At 35.5% G+C, this 18587-nt stretch overlaps 1 protein-coding gene across 2 annotated transcripts in view; it reads left to right on the forward strand.

The window, feature by feature from the left end:
- Nucleotides 1-18587, forward strand: part of PPARG (peroxisome proliferator activated receptor gamma) — a gene marked incomplete at its 5' end in the record, with an annotated part of 150153 nt that overhangs the window by 69124 nt on the left and 62442 nt on the right. The window contains one exon of one of the 2 annotated variants that reach the window (XM_080675106.1): nt 7179-7435. The exons of the other annotated variant lie outside the window; for it this stretch is intronic. Coding sequence (XP_080531232.1) covers nt 7354-7435 — 82 coding nt within the window. Of the gene's footprint in view, nt 1-7178; nt 7436-18587 lie in introns of those variants that run through there. 2 annotated transcript variants of the gene reach the window in all.

An 18587-nucleotide genomic window follows, 5' to 3' on the forward strand; every position in this document is an offset into this window, starting at 1 on the left:
CCACATCCTTCCCAGCACTTGTTGTTTGTTGATTTATTGATAGTAGCCACTCTGACAGGTGTGAGGTGATACCTCGTTGTAATTTTTATTTGCATCTCTCAGATGATTAGTGATGTTGAACATTTTTTCATATGTCTATTGGCCATCTGTATATCCTCTTTGGAGAAGTGTCTATTCAGGTCCTTTGCCCATTTCTTCATTGGATTGTTTTTCTGGTGTTGAGTTGTGTAAGTTCTTTATATATTTTGGAAATTAACCTCTTATCAGATATATCATTGGCTAATATGTTCTCCCATATATTGGATTCTCTTTTAATCCTGTTGATAGTTTCTTTTGCTGTGCATAAGCTTTTTAGCTTGATGTAGTCCCATATATTTATATTTTCCTGAGTTTCCCTTACTCTAGGAGACATATTGGCAAAAATATTGCTGTGAGAGATGTCTGAGATTTTACTGCCTATGTTTTCTTCAAGGTATTTATGGTTTTGTGACTTACATTTAAATCTTTTATCCATTTTAAGTTCATTCTTGTGTCTGGTGTAAGTTGGTGGTCTATTTCATTTTATGTGTGTGTGTGTGTGTGTGTGTGTGTGTGTGTGCCTGTCCAGTTTTCCTAGCACCATTTATTGAAGAGAGTATCTTTACTTCATTGTATGCTCTTGCCTCCTATGCCAAATATTAATTTACCCTAGAGGTGTAGATTGATTTCTGGGTTCTCAGTTGTGTTCCATGGATCGATATGCCTGCTCTTATGCCAGTACCAAGCTATTTTGATTACAAAGGCTTTAGAGTATAGTTTGATATCTGGTATTGTGATACCTTCAATTTTGTTCAAACTTAACGAAGGATATAAAAGACCTTTACTTAGAGAACTATGACATTTTAGAAAAAAATTAAGGAAGATACAAATAAGTGGAAACATATACCATGTGCACGGATTGGAGGAATTAACATCATTAAAATGTCCATATTACCTAAAGCAATCTATAGATTCAACACAACTCCTATTAAAATAGCAATGGCATATTTCACAACCCAAAGATTTGACACAAGTCTGTGGCTGAACCCAGATAGGAACCTAAAACCTAGACTTTCTGGCTCCAATGTCAATGTGCTTTTCCATATACTACACTGCTTCAGCATATAGAAGATCTTTTAAATATCAAATATACATCTACTGGAGCTATTGGCTACAAGTTAACATAATTTCGTTGGATTATTTTTCTTTAAATCAAAATGGTATATTAGTTTAAAATATTAATCTTGTATAGACAATATGTTACTTTTTGGAAATCTGAACCAAATGACAGTTTTTTATTAAAGAAGGTTGGATTTTGCCTTTTAAAAGAAAATGACATGTAACCCGGCATGGCTCAGTGGTTGAGCGTCGACCTATGAACCAGGTCATGTTCAATTCCTGATCAGGCAGGAGGCAGCCAATCAATGATTCTCTCTCATCATTGATGTTTTTCTTTCTCTCCCTCTCCCTTCCTCTCTGAAATCAATTAAAAAAACTTTTTTTAAAGAAAATGGCACGGCCCTACCCATTTTGGCTCAGTGGATAGAGCGTCGGCCTGCGAACTGAAAGGTCCCAGGTTCGATTCAGGTCAAGGGCACATGCCTGGGTTGTGGGCTCGATCCCCAGTGGGGGGCGTGCAGGAGGCAGCCAATCAATGATTCTCTCTCATTATGGATGTTTCTATTCTCTCTCCCTCTTCCTTCCTCTCTGAAGTCAATAAAAATATATTTTAAAAAAGAAGAAGAAAATGACATGTATTTAAAGAACTTTCCTTTGTCTCTTCCTATGGGAATACCCAGCTTGCTGTGATGGTCGTGATGGATTTACACGATACAGGATTATTTGTTCTTCTAAAAGGCGAGTGTCCCATTGGAATATCATTTCTTCCATGACGTGTCTCCTGTGACTATGAGGAAACCCTAAATTGATGCAACTACCACTAAAAGATGAGGTTCTGAGCCAACTTTAATTGCACTAGGAAAAAGCAGCAGTTCTATGTAGGGGGAGAAGTGAACTTTAGGTAGTCATTCTAGTTGTTAGAAATTAACTGGCTTCCTTTAGAGTACCATCAGGAAATTTAAGTTTTAATGGAACAAGAAGAAAGTTGATGCTGTGCTCAGTTTATTAGGTCTCTAAACTCCTTCTTGAATGATACATGTGAGACATATGGGGCAAGCAGCTGTTCTTTCATCATTCTCATCACCAACAAAAACAATAAAGGTGTTTTATGCCAGCCAGGAACTCTGTGCTAGGCTCCAGGGATATAAAGAGGTATTAGATATTGTTCTCTCAAGGAGTTCCTCACCTTTTAGGAACTAGTTTAAGTGTTCTTAGCACTTTGACATGAAATGCAACTTTTAAAATGAGGTTATAGCAAAAGAAAAGAATACTATAAACAATATTCTATAATGATACTAATAGCTTATTTTACATAAAATAAAAGGAAAGTAGTTTTTAAAATTTGAATTCAATCTAGAAAATGAAATCCAACTTTAATCTATAGCCAAAAAAAAGCAAGGTTTCAAGAGTAATGCAACACACACAAAAATTTAATAATCTATTTCCTGTGGAATTTGATGCAAATCATTCTAAACACTGAATAATGCTTTTAAAACTTTATACAGATATAATTCTATGATTTTATTAACTATATATGTTTAGACCTCTTTTTGTTATTAATCATTCTTAGCTGTATTAGTTTAGTTAACCAATTTTCAACCGGTGTCCTGAAAAAATTTTTAAAACATGTGATACCTGACTCTTTAGTCCAGGGTACTGACCTCTTTTCCCTTAGATTGTCAAATAAAATAATGACAGGACAAGAGCCAACACAACAATAGCAATCCAGTGTGAGTGAATAAAAAATATACTATTTTTTGTTAGATTGGCAAAAAAGATATATTTTTTGGTGTGCCACAGAATTTTAGTAATTAGTTCATGTGTGCCATGAGATGAAAAAGGTTGAAAATCACCGGTCTAGTTGCCTTCTTCTAAATGAACTAAAATTTTGGTAGTGTGTTGGCAGAGTAATAATCAGATTCTTTTGGCCAAAGATAGGTTCCATAAAGTAATATTGAAGATTAAATATTGAAGAGTAGCCTTTTCATGTACCAAACTGTCCATTGTTTTCAGCAATCATAAACTGTGATAGAGTTAAATAAGCTCTTTATCCTCCTCTTATAATCATCCCTAATTACCCCCATTTTTTTTCTCTTGCTGAGACTGTAATGTACCCACAACCACATCCATACCACGTTGGTCTCCAAAGTCCAAGGAGAAATGACCGTCTCAACCTCTACATTACACAAAGCCCTACATCCCTCAATAGAAGTTAAGTTAATTTTAGTGGGTAGTACCTTAGGAAGATGGTCTTATGCCACTCTTCACTCTGTAAAATTACCAAAGACTATCCTTTAAGAGTTTTCCATAGCCCTCGCCAGTTTGGCTCAGTGGCTAGAGCGTCGGCCCACAGACTAAAGGGTCCCAGGTTCGATTCCGGTCAAGGGAATATACCTAGGTTGCAGACTTGATCCCAGGTTCTGGTCAGGCACATAAGGAAACAACCAATTGAGGGGTCTCTCTCACATCAATGTTTCTCTCTGTCTGTCTCTCCCCCTCCCTTCCACTCTTTCTAAAAATCAATGGAAACATATCCTCGGGTGAGGATTAAAAAAAAAAAAGTTTTCCATAGAGTGAAAAGCAATGGACTTCTATATAGAGGTATCTTTCAGATGCAAAGTGCTGATAACCAATTGATACACAAAGCTTCTATGTCTAAAGCTCCAAGACCTTACATTACAGTGCAACTCACCAGCATGCTCTTTATGGATTGTATTATAATATCCTTCAGATATCGATATAATAAAGACAGTGGGGAATGTTAAGGCCATGAAGATAGAGATAGTCACAAGCATATCAAAACTCTCATAAGTTTTCTGATGATCATATATTGTCCATTGATATTAATAACTTTAATTAAGCAAATGTATTATTTCTGATATCAATGCATTCTAATTGACCTTCAAAGTTAAGTAAGTTAAAAGATCATTCTTTTAAGTACATTTGGATAATTTTCATTAATATAGTTAAATGTTAATTCATTGAGGATAGGAACCTTGGCTTATTAATGTATTTATCTCCTGTGCCTAGAAAAATACCTGGAACTCAGCAGGTATTTGGTGAATACTTGAGGAATGAATAAATGGATAGCTGTAAAATAAAATAAGTCTTCAATATATAAGGACAAAACAGATGTATACAGTAATTAGATTCAATTTATCAGGCTCAATTAATCTTGTCCATTTTAATGTTCATGTGAGCAAGTTATTTCTTAAGTAATCTAGCGGTATAGTATGCTAGGGTAAAATATTATCAATAACATAAAATATGATTAAACAATCCACATAGTATAAGCATTTTTAGTAACTTGGGGTGCTTCTTATATTGCTTGATTTGTATATACTGTCAAAAGTTTAGACATTTCTTGAGCCTATGTGCCAGGCTCTATGTTTATCAAAATTGTAATTTTTGTTTATTCACTATTTTTGAACTACACAAGATAAGAACACATTTTTTTCATTAGGCCAGCATCTAGCTCAATGCCTGCCAATATATTGTGATATATTGTCAATAAATATTTGTTGAACAAATAAAAGTATGGACAGGTTTTTGTTTTCAAGTAATGTAGTCTAGGAGGAGAAGGAATGACAATGTGACAAGTGCAGTCTGAGAAGGAAAAAAAAGAGAGAATAGAAGTAACAGTAGGTGAAGAGTCCAGAAATTGGTCCCTTTGATGGTAGTTAAAAAGAATGAATCTGTGTATTGCTCAAATTGTAGAGAGTGCTACAGAATTTGAAGACCAGGTAATACTATTAGCTTCAGAAACAAAACTAGGGTCTTCAGATAGAATTATGTGGCATGAATGAGCTACATTCTAACTGAGCAAATGTAGGAATAAGAGGAAGAAGGGCAGTGAGAGACTCCTCAAACACCCCACCCTTACTCCCAGTATCAATGGGTATTAAAAACTGAATAACACAGTTATTCATTGATATTCCTTGAAAGAGTTAACATATTTTTCCCTTTACTCATCTAATACTCTATTCCCATGCTGCCTGTTTTATTGAAAGAGGTGATATAGACACTTCTAAGAGTAAAAGTTGGTGAAGGCCAGTAGTAAACTGGCCTAAAAACCTAGATTCTAGTTTAATCCCTGTCACTACCTCACTGTTTAACCTGGAGAATTTACTTGTCATTTGGGGGCCTCATTTTCTCATATTATTAACAAAATGTTTGACTCTAAAGAGTTTCTCTCATTCTAAAATGATATCAATCTGCCAGTTTTATCATTCTTATAATCCGGCATAATTTTAACATTTAATAAACATGCCACGTTTTAAAAATTGGAGAGACTGGAATCTGAGGTCAGGAATGAGGTGGTGATCTGGAATTGGGTGAGACACTGCCACTTAATAGGAATAATACTCAAACACATTTGGGACTCTGAGTAGGAATATCTGTAAGCAGAATGGGGCTTAAATTGTTGTTCTGTTTTATTAACAAGAAGAAAAGTGCTCTTGACTTTAATAATTTATTTTCATCTATCACAAAGTCAATAAAGAATCCTAAATTTAATTACACCTTTAAATATTATGTCATTGTGTCTATAATGTAAGTAAATTTCCCAACATTGAGAGGCAAGGAGAAACTGCTTTATTGAGAATTCAAATTGAATATAGTTCTATACAACTTCTTTTATACAACTAAAATTACATCAGTCATTTGGATTTTTAACTTGATTTCCCTTATAAAGGTTTTGGGAGCTTAAAATAATGATGTAATTGCCCAACTGTCCATTTTATTCTATGCTATTGAGATCCACTAAGTGTTTTCCGACCAAGACGTTTCTCTGTGATTGACAAGAAAACTTTTGCTAGTCCCCTTGCAGGACAACTAGTTAATCAATATAGATTAATCAGATATATATTTATTCCACTTGGGGAAATTGGGATAAGTGTAATTCAGAGAATTACTGCCATCTGATATATTGCCCTATGTGGGACAACTTTTTAAATCCCCAAGTCACTGCAGTTCTATTAGGCCACTTATGTGACAAGAGGAGACCAGCTCCCACATTGAATCTTGGCACAGCTAGTGTCTCTTCTTGCCAAAAAGGGCAAAGGCCTTGAGCAAGAGGCCAGCCTTTTCCTGATTACAAAACTGACCGCATTCCTTGCCAACCTATCAGTGTACGTCTATTTTTTTCCTGGTAATGCACTATTCTTCTCAGAGAGAGCTCCACTTTTTTCATTATGACATGGTATTTGTCATTTAAACATCAACTGATGCAACATTGTTGCAGTTGATGGATAAACTTAATAATCAAGTTTTTTAAAAGAAAACCTGATATTAAAAAATCTAAACCTATTAGTCCCTACTCTCATTCTCTCAACTGTTTAATTTTATAGAATTTGGATAGCAGTCAGTATCATTTGGGGCTTTGTAAAGTAGTAGAATAAATAAATACCTTAGCATATAACATTTCAGTAGAATGCTAATAGCAAATTTTAAAATATGAATACATGTTTGGATTAAAATTTTTTTCCAGATAAGATGAATAGAGGTTCAACCAGTGTTGGGTAGCGAGAAACAAAACTTTGTCCAAGTAAGTTTATCTGGACAGAGATTTTAAGTTTTCCATTTAAGAAGCAATTGAGTCCTAGCCAGTTTGACTCAATGGATAGAGCATCGGCCTGCGAACTGAAGGGTCCCAGGTTCGATTCCTGTCAAGGGCACATGCCCAGGTTGTGGGCTCGATCCCCAGTAGGGGGTTTGCCGGAGGCAGCCAATCAATGATTTTCTCTCATCATTGATGTTTCTATCTCTCTCTCTCCCTCTCTCTTCCTCTCTGAAATCAGTAAAAATATATTTTTAAAAAAGAAGCAATTGAATATTGAACAGTCTCTTTGCTCTGGTAGTTGTAAATACTGTACAGCTCGTGCCCCTCATAAGACACTAAACATGTGGGTCACTGGCGAGACAGTGTGGCAATGTTTTCCTTGTAATGTACCAAGTCTTGCCAAAGCAGTGAACACAATTATGACACAACATTTTGTCACAGCTGGCTCTCTTAACAGAAGAGTGCCAGCCAATTCAGGCCTAGTTCTTTGTGTGTTTATTCCCACCTCTCCCGAATATTTGGAAACTGATGTCCTGACTCATTGGTGTGTTCACAAGTTCTACTACCACAAGTCTTTCTCTTTTAACGGATTGGTCTTTTGCAAGAAATAGACAAAATATCAGTGTGAATTACACCAATTCCTATTCCATGCTGTTATGGGTGAAACTCTGGGAGTTTCTCTTATTGACCCAGAAAGTGATTCCTTCGCTGATACACTGTCTGCAAGCACTTCACAAGGTAAAGTCCATTCCAGATATGACTATGGGGTACTTTGGGCATTTATAGAAGGTTAAAATTGCTCTTATAGTTTGTTTTCTAAGTTATATTTGTTATAATACTAATATGTGTATAGTGCAGTATTTTAATGCTTAGTTTGCTGCTATCGTGTTTACTTAGAAGCATATTCAGAACTTTAAAAAGAAAACTAAACTAATTCATATTTTATCTCTGTGCATGGCTCCCATTTCTTGAATTTTAGTCATTAAAGGTAGATTTATATAAAAAGAGTTATTCATTTTATTTCCTGGATTTATATGCTTGCCAAAAATATTTAAGGTCTTTTTAGAATACCTGAAGAGTCACTATTTTTCCCTTTTATTCTTATATGTTAGATATTTCTCACAGCAGTTTTCATTCCTCTTATAGCATTTTCATTCCCTTTAAAACCCTCTCAGCATGTTTTTGTTCCACTTTGAAATCTATATATTTATGTGTACATTTTAATCTCTCCCAAAGAATTGTAAGCTTCCAGAGTGTGGACCAAGTTAAATACTTCTTTATATTTCTTAGGTTACCTAGCATAGATCCTTAAGCATTGTAGAATAGATTGTGGGTACCTTGGAGAATATCTATTCTAAGCATCTCATTTTACACATAAAGAAAAAGAGGTCTCTAAATGCCTATTTCATGCTAAATAAATGACTAATTTTTATGTTTACATACACACACATGTATATATATATCCCAATTTTCAACATTTCTTTCTTGGATTTTGCAAAATGTAAGTTCTTCCCTTTTTTATCCCTTTTTTCCATTTTAATGTTTTTTTCGATTACAGTTGACTTTAATATTATATTAGTTTCAGGTATACAGCGGAGTTCTTCCTTTCTATAGCTCCTTCTACTAGTTTCTTACCACAGCTTATTCTGTTTTGTATTTATTTCTATTTGTGTGTTTTTTCCTCCTAGATGCTAAAAATAGATTGAGTTAACTAGTGTGATTCATGTTTCACAATATAAGTGCTAAAATATTAAAATTAAGTCATGTAATTCTTGAAATTATGGCTTTATAATTTAACATTTTAATTTTTCTGGAAGCCTGAAGTTTATACGTATCAATCGCAATTTTTTAAAACATCATGCTTTCTAAAAAATAGTTTAAAATATTTCCTGAAATACTATTTAATTTTATTGTGATTATTTGATCCAATGTATATTTCTCTCATCTGAGCCTCTTAAAAAGAAGTTTAGTTTCATTATATGATATAAAAGTCTGTTACTATATTTTTCTGCAAGCCATAAAATTATTGCTATCTTTCCCCAGTTATTGATTTAGTTGGTATCAGGACAGAATGGCCAGCTATACTGTGAAACAATTCTTGTGTCAAAATTTGATAGTTCTATCTGTTTAAAAATAATATGTCCACAGTGCAGTGCAACAAATATTTTAGCTTAACTGGGGGACAAGTACTATTTGTGGGGAGAGATAGTTGTGTGATTCAAGTTAGTTTTCATTCTTTACAAATCTCTATTTTTGTGCCTTGAATTTGCCCTGGATTTAATTTTTTTTTTTTTTGAGTCTCAAATCTCCCAGAGAATAACCCAATACTTTTCTTCCTAACTAACATGGTACGGAATAGAATTATTATAATTAAGAAATTATATATTGTACCATTAATTTAACTCTTGTTTTATATGGTCTCTGATTACTTCTTATTCATAGTGTTTTTCTTTTAAAAATATGAGATCCTAAAGGTCAAAGACCTGTGGTTAACTTCTATTGTATTTTATAGATGACCATGAAATACTTACTCTACCTTTGCCAAAACAGACAAACTTGAAAATAAATTGGGAATATGATCATTATTAACTATTTGAGTCCAGCAGAGATGAAACACTGTAGAGATTAGGTATTTGGTCTAGATACAGTAATTAATGTTGATGTTCCTTCTTCCTCATCATAGGCAAGATGGAATTGGGGGTTGTTACAAGTAACTGCGTCCTGCTATTGAAGAAAAATGTGGCTTGTAGAGTGTAAATGATCCAGATGTCCGGCTGTATTGGTCATATTCATGATATTAAAAACTCTATGTAGCCATTATGCCCAAAGAGGACTTTTCCACTTTTTTCTGGGCTCCATGATCATTGTGACCCACTTTTTCTTATCCCCCTTTCTGTTTTCATCATGAGCTTCTCAGGCAACCCCAAGTAACCCCATGCTGGCTCTGAAATCACTTCCACTAGTAAAAATTGGCAAGATTGGAGGGGAGCTTCCACAGACTCAAGCTGAATATGCCTTCTACTTTCAGTGCCAGACTTAGTCCTATGTGAATTCTCTAATTTTAAGTTGTTGCACCAGAGCATTAAAAGATGATGACACACTTGTCCTTTGGAGCTGATTGAGCAATGGAAATATGCCTTAGAGACATGACAAATGCTGCAATAGATGATTCTTGAAACGAGAATCTCTCCTGAGATAGAAGTAAATGATTGATTGCCCATCATTTTTTACTGAGGGAAACTTAAACTGTGTCCATGTGACTCCAGGCAACTGTATACTTGGAACCATTTTGGTAATTGACCAAAGTGTTCGCCTTTCCAGAAGTTCGAAGGCACCAGAAGTTTGAAGGGACCAATTTAGTATAGAGGATGTAACCACCCCAACCTTGTCTTGGCCACATACTTTCTGTGTAAGTTTGAGCCAATCACTTATTCTCTCTGCCCTCCATTTCTGCACATATTAACAGAAAATACAGGGTTATTTTGAGGATTAAATGACACAATATTTGTGAAAGTACATCTGAAGCCATATAGAGTTTATTGTTTTGGCCTTGTAATATTAATCACTTGTGGATAGACTGGAAGACTTATAATCTTCCTAAATGCCTAAATTTGAAGTATTTTAAGGAATATGGGCGGGGGGGGGGGGGGAACTGCAGAATCCTTTATGCACCAAAATAAGTGGCAGTTTTGAGTGAAATGAGGTTTCTGCATATCTTCCCATAAATGTGTTAATAAGGAAATGATCAAAATTAAAGAAAGCATCTTTATGTCTGATTTTTTTAATAGAGGAATTACCTCCCACTTTACATTTGTCTATGAAAAGATTGGATTTCCAAAAGTTGAAATTATTTTGGAGCCTAAATGAGAGTGATGATTACATGTTTTCTTCTCAGAAACATTGAAAAACTGTCTTCAATTATAATGTTCTCTATATGATGAAAAGTTAGGTTATTGACAATACCCTGAATTTCATAATCTAACATGTAATAATAATTCAGGGCCTTTTTCTAGAATTTTACTATTATCCATATTAATTTTTTTTTTTAGTATGGCTCTAGTTTTATCATTTATTTCTGATTTAACTGTTCAAATCTCTTTTCTGGTCACCAGGACTTAGAGATTTGGTAGATTTCTAGACTCTGAGAATCTCCTGTTTTGAAACATGGTCATTTCTCTTGTTATTTCCTCTAAATTATGAATTATAGGAAACACTCGAAACAAATGTCATTTATATTAGATGCTTACAAGAAAACACAGCATCAAAAAAAAATTACTTTCCCCTGCCAGCCCTCAGGAATACAACTTGTCTTGAAAACGACTTGACAGCAGTTATCCATTTAAACTGTTAATTGAGGTGCATACGTCGTTAAATGAAAACAATTTTTATACATTGAAAGAGGTTTTCATAGATTACTATCTTTGTCAGCATTCTCACTTACAACCTGAATAAGATCACCTCGAGGAAATTCTAAAATCATCATACCTCTTTGTAAGGTACATATTCTTTGCATCAGAGAAAATGTGAGCTAAGCAAATTTCTTCATTGTATTAGATCAACAAAAGTGACACAAGGTTTCTATTATTTAAGGTTCCTTTAGATACCCTTAAATTGGGCATTAGAAAGTTGTCCAGCAAATGCTTCCTGTTCATCTGCTAGTGTTGAATATTTGTGAAAATGTGATAGAGAATGAATCAGACTCACTTGAAAGGAGCTAAGTTTCTATAAACCTCTACCAGATTACCCTTTTTTGTAGACACAGTTTGCACCTCTGACTAAATTAGAGACATGGGAATTGCACATGTATCTGATAGTAACTGCAATCCAACTCTACAACCTCGAATTAAGATCACATGGCTGTTTGAGTACACAGTTTTTTAGGCTCATGTAATTTTTGTTTGAATAAGGGATTGGAAACACAAGATTGAGATTCCCACAGTGGGGAATGGCTTGCATTATAAAGTAAACTTAAAACTGTCAACTGCTAATTACCTACATGTGAATTATCCCTCACTACTTCATGTTAAGATTTCTCTATGGCTTTTTAGCTGACCTTCTAAATAAGAAACTCTCAGCCAGCCAATCCAATTTGCAAAATAAGTGGTCCTAAAAAACAGCCTTCTAATAAGTATTGAGCACCTACAATAGTGGACACTGTGAGGTCTAAACACCTTTGCCTGGCTTTCAAAGCACTTTATAATCGGGTTCTACTTTATCATCTTACTAGAGGCCCGGTGCATGAAATTTGTGCATGGGGGTGTGTGTCCCTCAGCACCTTCTCTAATCTGGAACCCCTCGAGGGATATCCGACTGCCCGTTTAGGCCCGATCTAGGTAGGATTGGGCCTAAACGGGCAGTCGGACATCCCTCTCACAATTCAGGACTGCTGGCTCCCAACTGCTCGCCTGCCTGCCTTTCTGATTGCCCCTAACTGCTTCTGCCTGCCAGCCTGATCAACCCCTAACCACTCACCTGCCAGCCTGATTGATGCCTAACTGCTCCCCTGCCAGCCTGGTCACCCCTAACTGCCCTCCCCTGTAGGCCTTGTCTCCCCTAACTGCCCTCCCCTGCAGGCCTGGGTCCCCCCCAACTGCCCTCCCCTGTAGGCCTGGTCACCCCTAACTGCCCTCCCCTGTAGGCCTGGTTTCCCCCAACTGCTCTCCCCTGCAGGCCTGGGTCCCCTCCAATTGCCCTCCCCTGCAGGCTTGATTGCCCCCAACTGCCCTCCCCTGCTGGCCATCTTGTGTCCACATGGGGGCAGCCATCTTTGACCACATGGGGGCAGCCATCTTGTGTGTTGGAGTGATGGTCAATTTGCATATTACTCTTGTATTAGATAGGATTTCCCTATAAATCCTATTAATTGGCCTGGGATTTAATAGAACTAATTTCATTGTCCCAAGAATAAGTCATATTCACTGTGGCCACCAAGCCTATCTTATTCTGGAAAGCCCTTCCTAATTCTTCCACCTTTTCAAATCCTCCCTGTCCTTCAAGGTCAAGTTCAAGTAATGTCTATGCTGTGAAGCATTCTCTGAATACACTACCGTTGATTCTGTGCCTCTCCTACAAACTGAAAATATGTCTCCTTTCCTCCCTCCACTGCCACCACCCTAATTCAAGCCTGGTTTGCTATCCCAGTCGCTCAATAGCTTTTTCTGCCTTTGCTCTTGTCTCCCAATAGCCTTGTCTCAACCCACCATCCAGAGGAATTATTTTAAAAAGTAAGTCAGATCTGTCATTCTGCTCAAAACCCTGCAGTGGCTCCCCACATCACCTCTAACAAAAGCCCCCATCTGCCCCACAGTCACTTCTCCATCCCCTCTTGTATCTATCTGCCCTTTACTCACTCTGTTCCCACCACACTGGCCTCCTTGCTGTTCTTCCAACATTCCACACATGCTCCTTGCCTTAGTGCTTTTGCTTCTTCTGGCCTCTTAGCTAACTCTTTCAGCTCCTTTTCGTCTTTGCTCAGATCTTACCTTGGAGGGAGGACTACCTTAACCCCCTATTGAATTTTCTGTTCTCCCCCCTGCTCTACACTTTATTTCTAAAATACCCTTTTATTTATTTATTTATTTATTTATTTATTTATTTATTTATTTATTGCATTATTGTTAATTGCTGCTTTATCCCACTAGCATATCAACCCCATGAGGATAGAGATCATTGCCTACTTTGCTTCCCCACTGGTATATACCAAATGCCTAGAACATGTTCTATGAATAGCAGAGCTCATTAATAGTTGCTAAAGTGAAATAATAAAATTCTCTAACCTTTTTGGTCTGTATCACATTAGTTAGCCCTTAATTGGAGACTACCTGATATTATTTTCTGTTTTATATATTTCCTAGGCTAAATTACGTAGTCAACTGAGGATAAGACCCAGGTATTATTCTCTTCATTATTTGACAAGTATCTAATACAGCGATTTCCAAACTTTTTCATCTCATGGCACACATAAACTAATTACTATGCAGTACACCTAAAAATATGCTATATTTTTTGCCAATCTGATGAAAAATATAGGTATAATTTTGATCCATTCACACTGGATGGCTATTGTGTTGGCTGTTGTCATATTTTTATTTGACAGTCTAAAGGAAAAGAGGTCAGTGCTCCTGACTAAGTAGTCAGGGTATTGCTTGTTTTAAAAATTCTTGCTGCACACCAGTTGGAAATGGCTGATCTAACGTAATAGGTATCTAATAAGTTTTTTTAAAAAAATATATTTTACTGATTTTTTACAGAGAGGAAGGGATAGGGAGAGAAAGTTAGAAACATTGATGAGAGAGAAACATCAATCAGCTTCCTCCTGCACACCTCCTACTGGGGATGTGCCCACAACCAAGGTACATGCCCTTGACCGGAATCGAACCTGTGACCTTTGAGTCTGCAGGCTGATGCTCTATCCACTGAGCCAAACCGGTAAGGGCAGTATCTAATAAGTTTTTGTTGACTTACTAATACAAAGCTGATCTCCTGCTTTAACTTGGCAGTTCCTGAGGTCAAGCACTGGAATGTATTTAGTAAGTACAAACAAAAGTTTAGTGTACACTAAATACTAGTCTAAAACCAATGCTAATATAAACAAACAAACAATACTATATATGCTAAACACAGGTTCAAACATATCTTGAATTACCTATTGCTTACAGTTATTTGCACCATGCCCTTTCATTGGTTTGAATATCATTAGTTGAGTGTCTTTCAATGTTAATTTGAATGTCATAAGTTTGTGAATTATCCAAATGCCTGGCTTCTTCTGCAAGTCTACCTACCCTTTCTTTTTTACTATTCTTTATTGTTTAAAGTATTACATGAGTCTCATTTTTCCCCCATTGACCTCTCCCCTACTAGCAGAAAGTATTACATGAGTCTCATTTTTCCCCCATTGACCTCTCCCACCCCCAAGCACAAGCCCTCACCCCCTACTGTCTGTGTCCATTGGTTTTGCTCATATGCATGCATACAAGTCCTTTGGTTGATCTTTTACCCCCTCACCCCCACCTTCCCTCATAGGTTGTACGACTGTTTGATACTTCTATGTCTCTGGCTCTATTTTTGTTCATCAGTTTATGTTGTTCATTATATTCCACAAATGAGTGAGATCATGTGATATTTATCTTTCTCTGACTGGATTATTTCGCTTAGCGTAATGCTCTCTAGTTTCATTCATGCTGTTGCAAATGGTAAGAATTCCTTCTTTTTTACAGCAGCATAGAATTCCATTGTGTAGATGTACCAGTTTTCTACATAATCCACTCATCTGCTTATGGGCACTTAGGCTGTTTTCAAATCTTAGCTATTGTAAATTGTGCTACTATGAATATAGGGGTGCATAAGTCTGCCTACTTTTTGAAACTTCTAGTATTCATTTGAATTTCCAAGAGACTAATTTTCTAACAGTGCTAAGAAGAATAACTTATTTAATTACTAACTAATATTCAACATGTAAAGCACTTAGAACTATACCTGATATGTAATAGGTGCCCAACAAATGTTAATTTTGTCCTCACACCCTTAAAATGTAAGTTACCACTTTGGGATAATACAGATTTTTATTATTCATGCTATCTAAAGTTTTCTATTACCAGACTTATTGTTTACCCTCTTATAATCTTTTTCTTAGCATTTTTCAAAACATTTAGATATTATCTGATATATATTACTAATCATAGTTCCAGAAGAATGAAAGATTTAATTTCTTACTTTGGCAAAGAGCCAGTGGCAAAACTTAGTAATAGAACAAGAGTTCTAGTATTCTTCAGATGTTCCAGGCATATGAACACAATGGCTCCCCTTGCTTCTTTTAGTTAAGTCACTTCTTTTGGAAAACATAAAATATTTATTGATCTTATGTTTTTGCTTTGCATTAGCAATTAAATATTTTTAATGTAAGATCATTGGATATTATTTTGCTATTGTCTTATACTTTACATAAAACTCTGCCTTTATTTTAGTGTGTTGTTGTTGTTGTTGTTTTTGTGTGTAGACCTGTTATATTAGATGTCTGGGTAAGTTTGCTTAGTTGACTAAAATATGATGCTAATAAGAACCAAAAGTGTGCATTGGACATAAGTGTGGTCAGAGTTACATAGAAATCTTTGCCATTGATACAGGCTACATTTCTAGTCATTTACAAGATACAAATAATTGACCCAGGATAAATCAATTCACTTTGCAAGTTTATGTCCTATGTAAAAATCTATTCATCTTTGATATTATATTGACGTAGTTATCACTTAAGTTGTTATCAGATAATATAAGGGGTATGCTGGATGATAGAGACAAGTATCTTTTCCTTATATCTTAACAATAATAATCCAACTCCTAATCATTCCACTGGGCTCTCATAATTCAAAAGCCATAACTACCATGAAGTTATTCTCAATTATTTCAGAACACGTTAGTCTCCTTCTCCCCATTTCTAGAGCATTTATTGTTTCTTTCACTACTTTGATCTCTATTCTTTCTTCTGTTTATTAAACATCTTTCACCTTGGTAACTTCTAAAGATCAAAAACTATAATTGTAATGTATTTCTTGTGAGGCCTGAAAAATACCTTGAACATAGTATTAGACAATTGGGTATCTTGATTTGCAATGGTTTTGATTTTATATTACTGAATGAGCATAAACTGAGATTAAGATATTGAGAAATAAAAATGCCAAAGAAAGTGAAACAGGAAAAGCTTTTAAGGGGAGAAACACTATAATAAAATCCTATCTAATAAAAGAGTTATATGCAAATTAACCATCACTCCGCTACACCCACCAGCCACGCCCACCAGCCAATCAGGAGCAAGTATGCAAATTAACCCAACCAAGATGGAAGTTAATTTGCATATCCAGGAGTAGAGCGAAGACTGAAGACAGTGTAGAAGGAAGCCAAGCATTGCAGAAGGGAGTGAAGCTGTGGAGAAGCAAGCAAGTGGGGCTGCGGAGAAGGGAGGGAAGCAGACTGCTGCAGGAAGCCCTATTGCAGGAATCTTCCTGCAACGGGCCTCTAGTATAATGACAATTCTTCTAAGAAGCAAGGTTTATAAAATAGATTCTTGATTTATTTATTTACAAGATCATCTTTTCCCCAGTACATTTTTTACATTTTTTATAGTCATAAACCAGATGCCTGTGCAACTATTGGATTGATTCTGGACTAGCTCTTCTGTTCCATTGGTCTATTTTTTCTATCTTTCCACAAATTAATATGTTGTCTTAATTACTGTAGCTTTATAATTGGGTTTAATATCTGGTAGTAGAGTCCTCCAGCATTGTTTTTCTCTTTAAAGTTGCCTTGGCTATTTTTGGTCCTTTGAATTTCCATAGAAATTTAGACTCAGCATGTCAATTTTCACACAAAAATGGTAGGATTTTGAATAAATTTTTTTCTGAACCTATAGATAAATGTAGAGAGAATTGACAACATTACAATAATGAGTCTTTCAATCTGTGAACATGGTATATTTAGATATTCTTTCATTTTTTTCAATAATACTTTTGAGGTTTCACTGTAGAGATCTGACACATATTTTGCTAGATGTTTTTCCCCGGTATTTGAGGTTTAAAGTTATTGTAAAAATCATTTTAAAATGTCATTTTTATTTGTTGTTGGCTTATACAGTTGATTTTTAAATATTGACCTTATATACAGCAACTTTGCTAAATTCTCTTAACTGCAATGTTTTTATACAATCATATCATGTGTGAATAATATTAGTTTTATTTTTTCTTTTCTAACCCTCATGTCTCTTTTTCCCCTGTTGTATTAGATAGGATTTCCAATATATTGTTATTCCTGATCTCAGAAGGAAAGCTTTAAATATTTTACCATCATACATGGTTGCTACTTTAGGTTTTGGTTTTTTTTTATAGATATTGTCTATCAGATTAATGAAGTTCCCCTTCCTTCCCAGTTAACAAGTTGGTTTTTTTTAATCATGAATGAGAGTCAAGTTATATCAAATGCTTTAATATAGAATATTTTTGATAATGCTATAATAGCTCAGGAGGAAGTTCTAAAATATGAAAAATGTTTACTCTTGACATTTTAATGACACATTGTAAAATGCTTTAATACTTAGTATTACTTGTTAAAAAACGAAAAATCGTCCAATAACCACTAGCCATCTGGTTACATCTGTTTTGACACTTTTGTTCTTAGTGTTTGTTTAGCTTATGACCATTGTCTTCTCATTAACAGTGCTTGGCACAGTAAATTGAAAACAAAAGAAGAAACAGAAGCATAGTGTATCACATAATTTTGCCAGACTAAACAACTCTTAAGATAGTGCCTTTCGCTTCTGTGATAATTTCAAGCTATTAGAGGTGCTTCAGTAGTAAAGCATTATTTAAAACCTCCCGCCCATCCTGGTTGCAGGAGGTCCTTTACAATGTTTGAGAGGTGGACACACCAAAGAGAAACAGTACTTTGGTGGATCTTTAGCGGTTTCCTCTTTTTTGACTAGTTACAAACTTCTGGAGCATTCTTTTCATTTTTTCCCTTTCCATTCAGTCTCCCTTCTCTCATTTTTATTCCCCTATCACTGCAAAGCCAAAACCAAAATGTGAAGAGGGAGCTAGCCAGGAGGAAATATTCCAGTTCCTTTTTTCTGACCTAAGCACTATTCTTCATGTGCTAGCAGGCAAAGTAGGGATTTTCTGCTAAACCAGAGCAACTAACTGTTGAACAGATTTGGCCCGCATCTTAATTAGATTATTAATAGTAAATCTCTCTTTAGAAACATGTAAAGATAGTTGCAGCAGAAGAAGCAAGCTTGACTATAGGGAGAAAGAGGACATGCATTTCCATCTAAGGAAGAAGAAATGAAGGACGACATGATCCTGTAATCTTGTCTCCTGATATCTCAGGACTGGATTAGTCAAGCTAT

The sequence above is a fragment of the Plecotus auritus genome (assembly GCF_963455305.1).
Source record: "Plecotus auritus genome assembly, chromosome: 6".
Lineage (NCBI taxonomy): Eukaryota > Metazoa > Chordata > Mammalia > Chiroptera > Vespertilionidae > Plecotus > Plecotus auritus.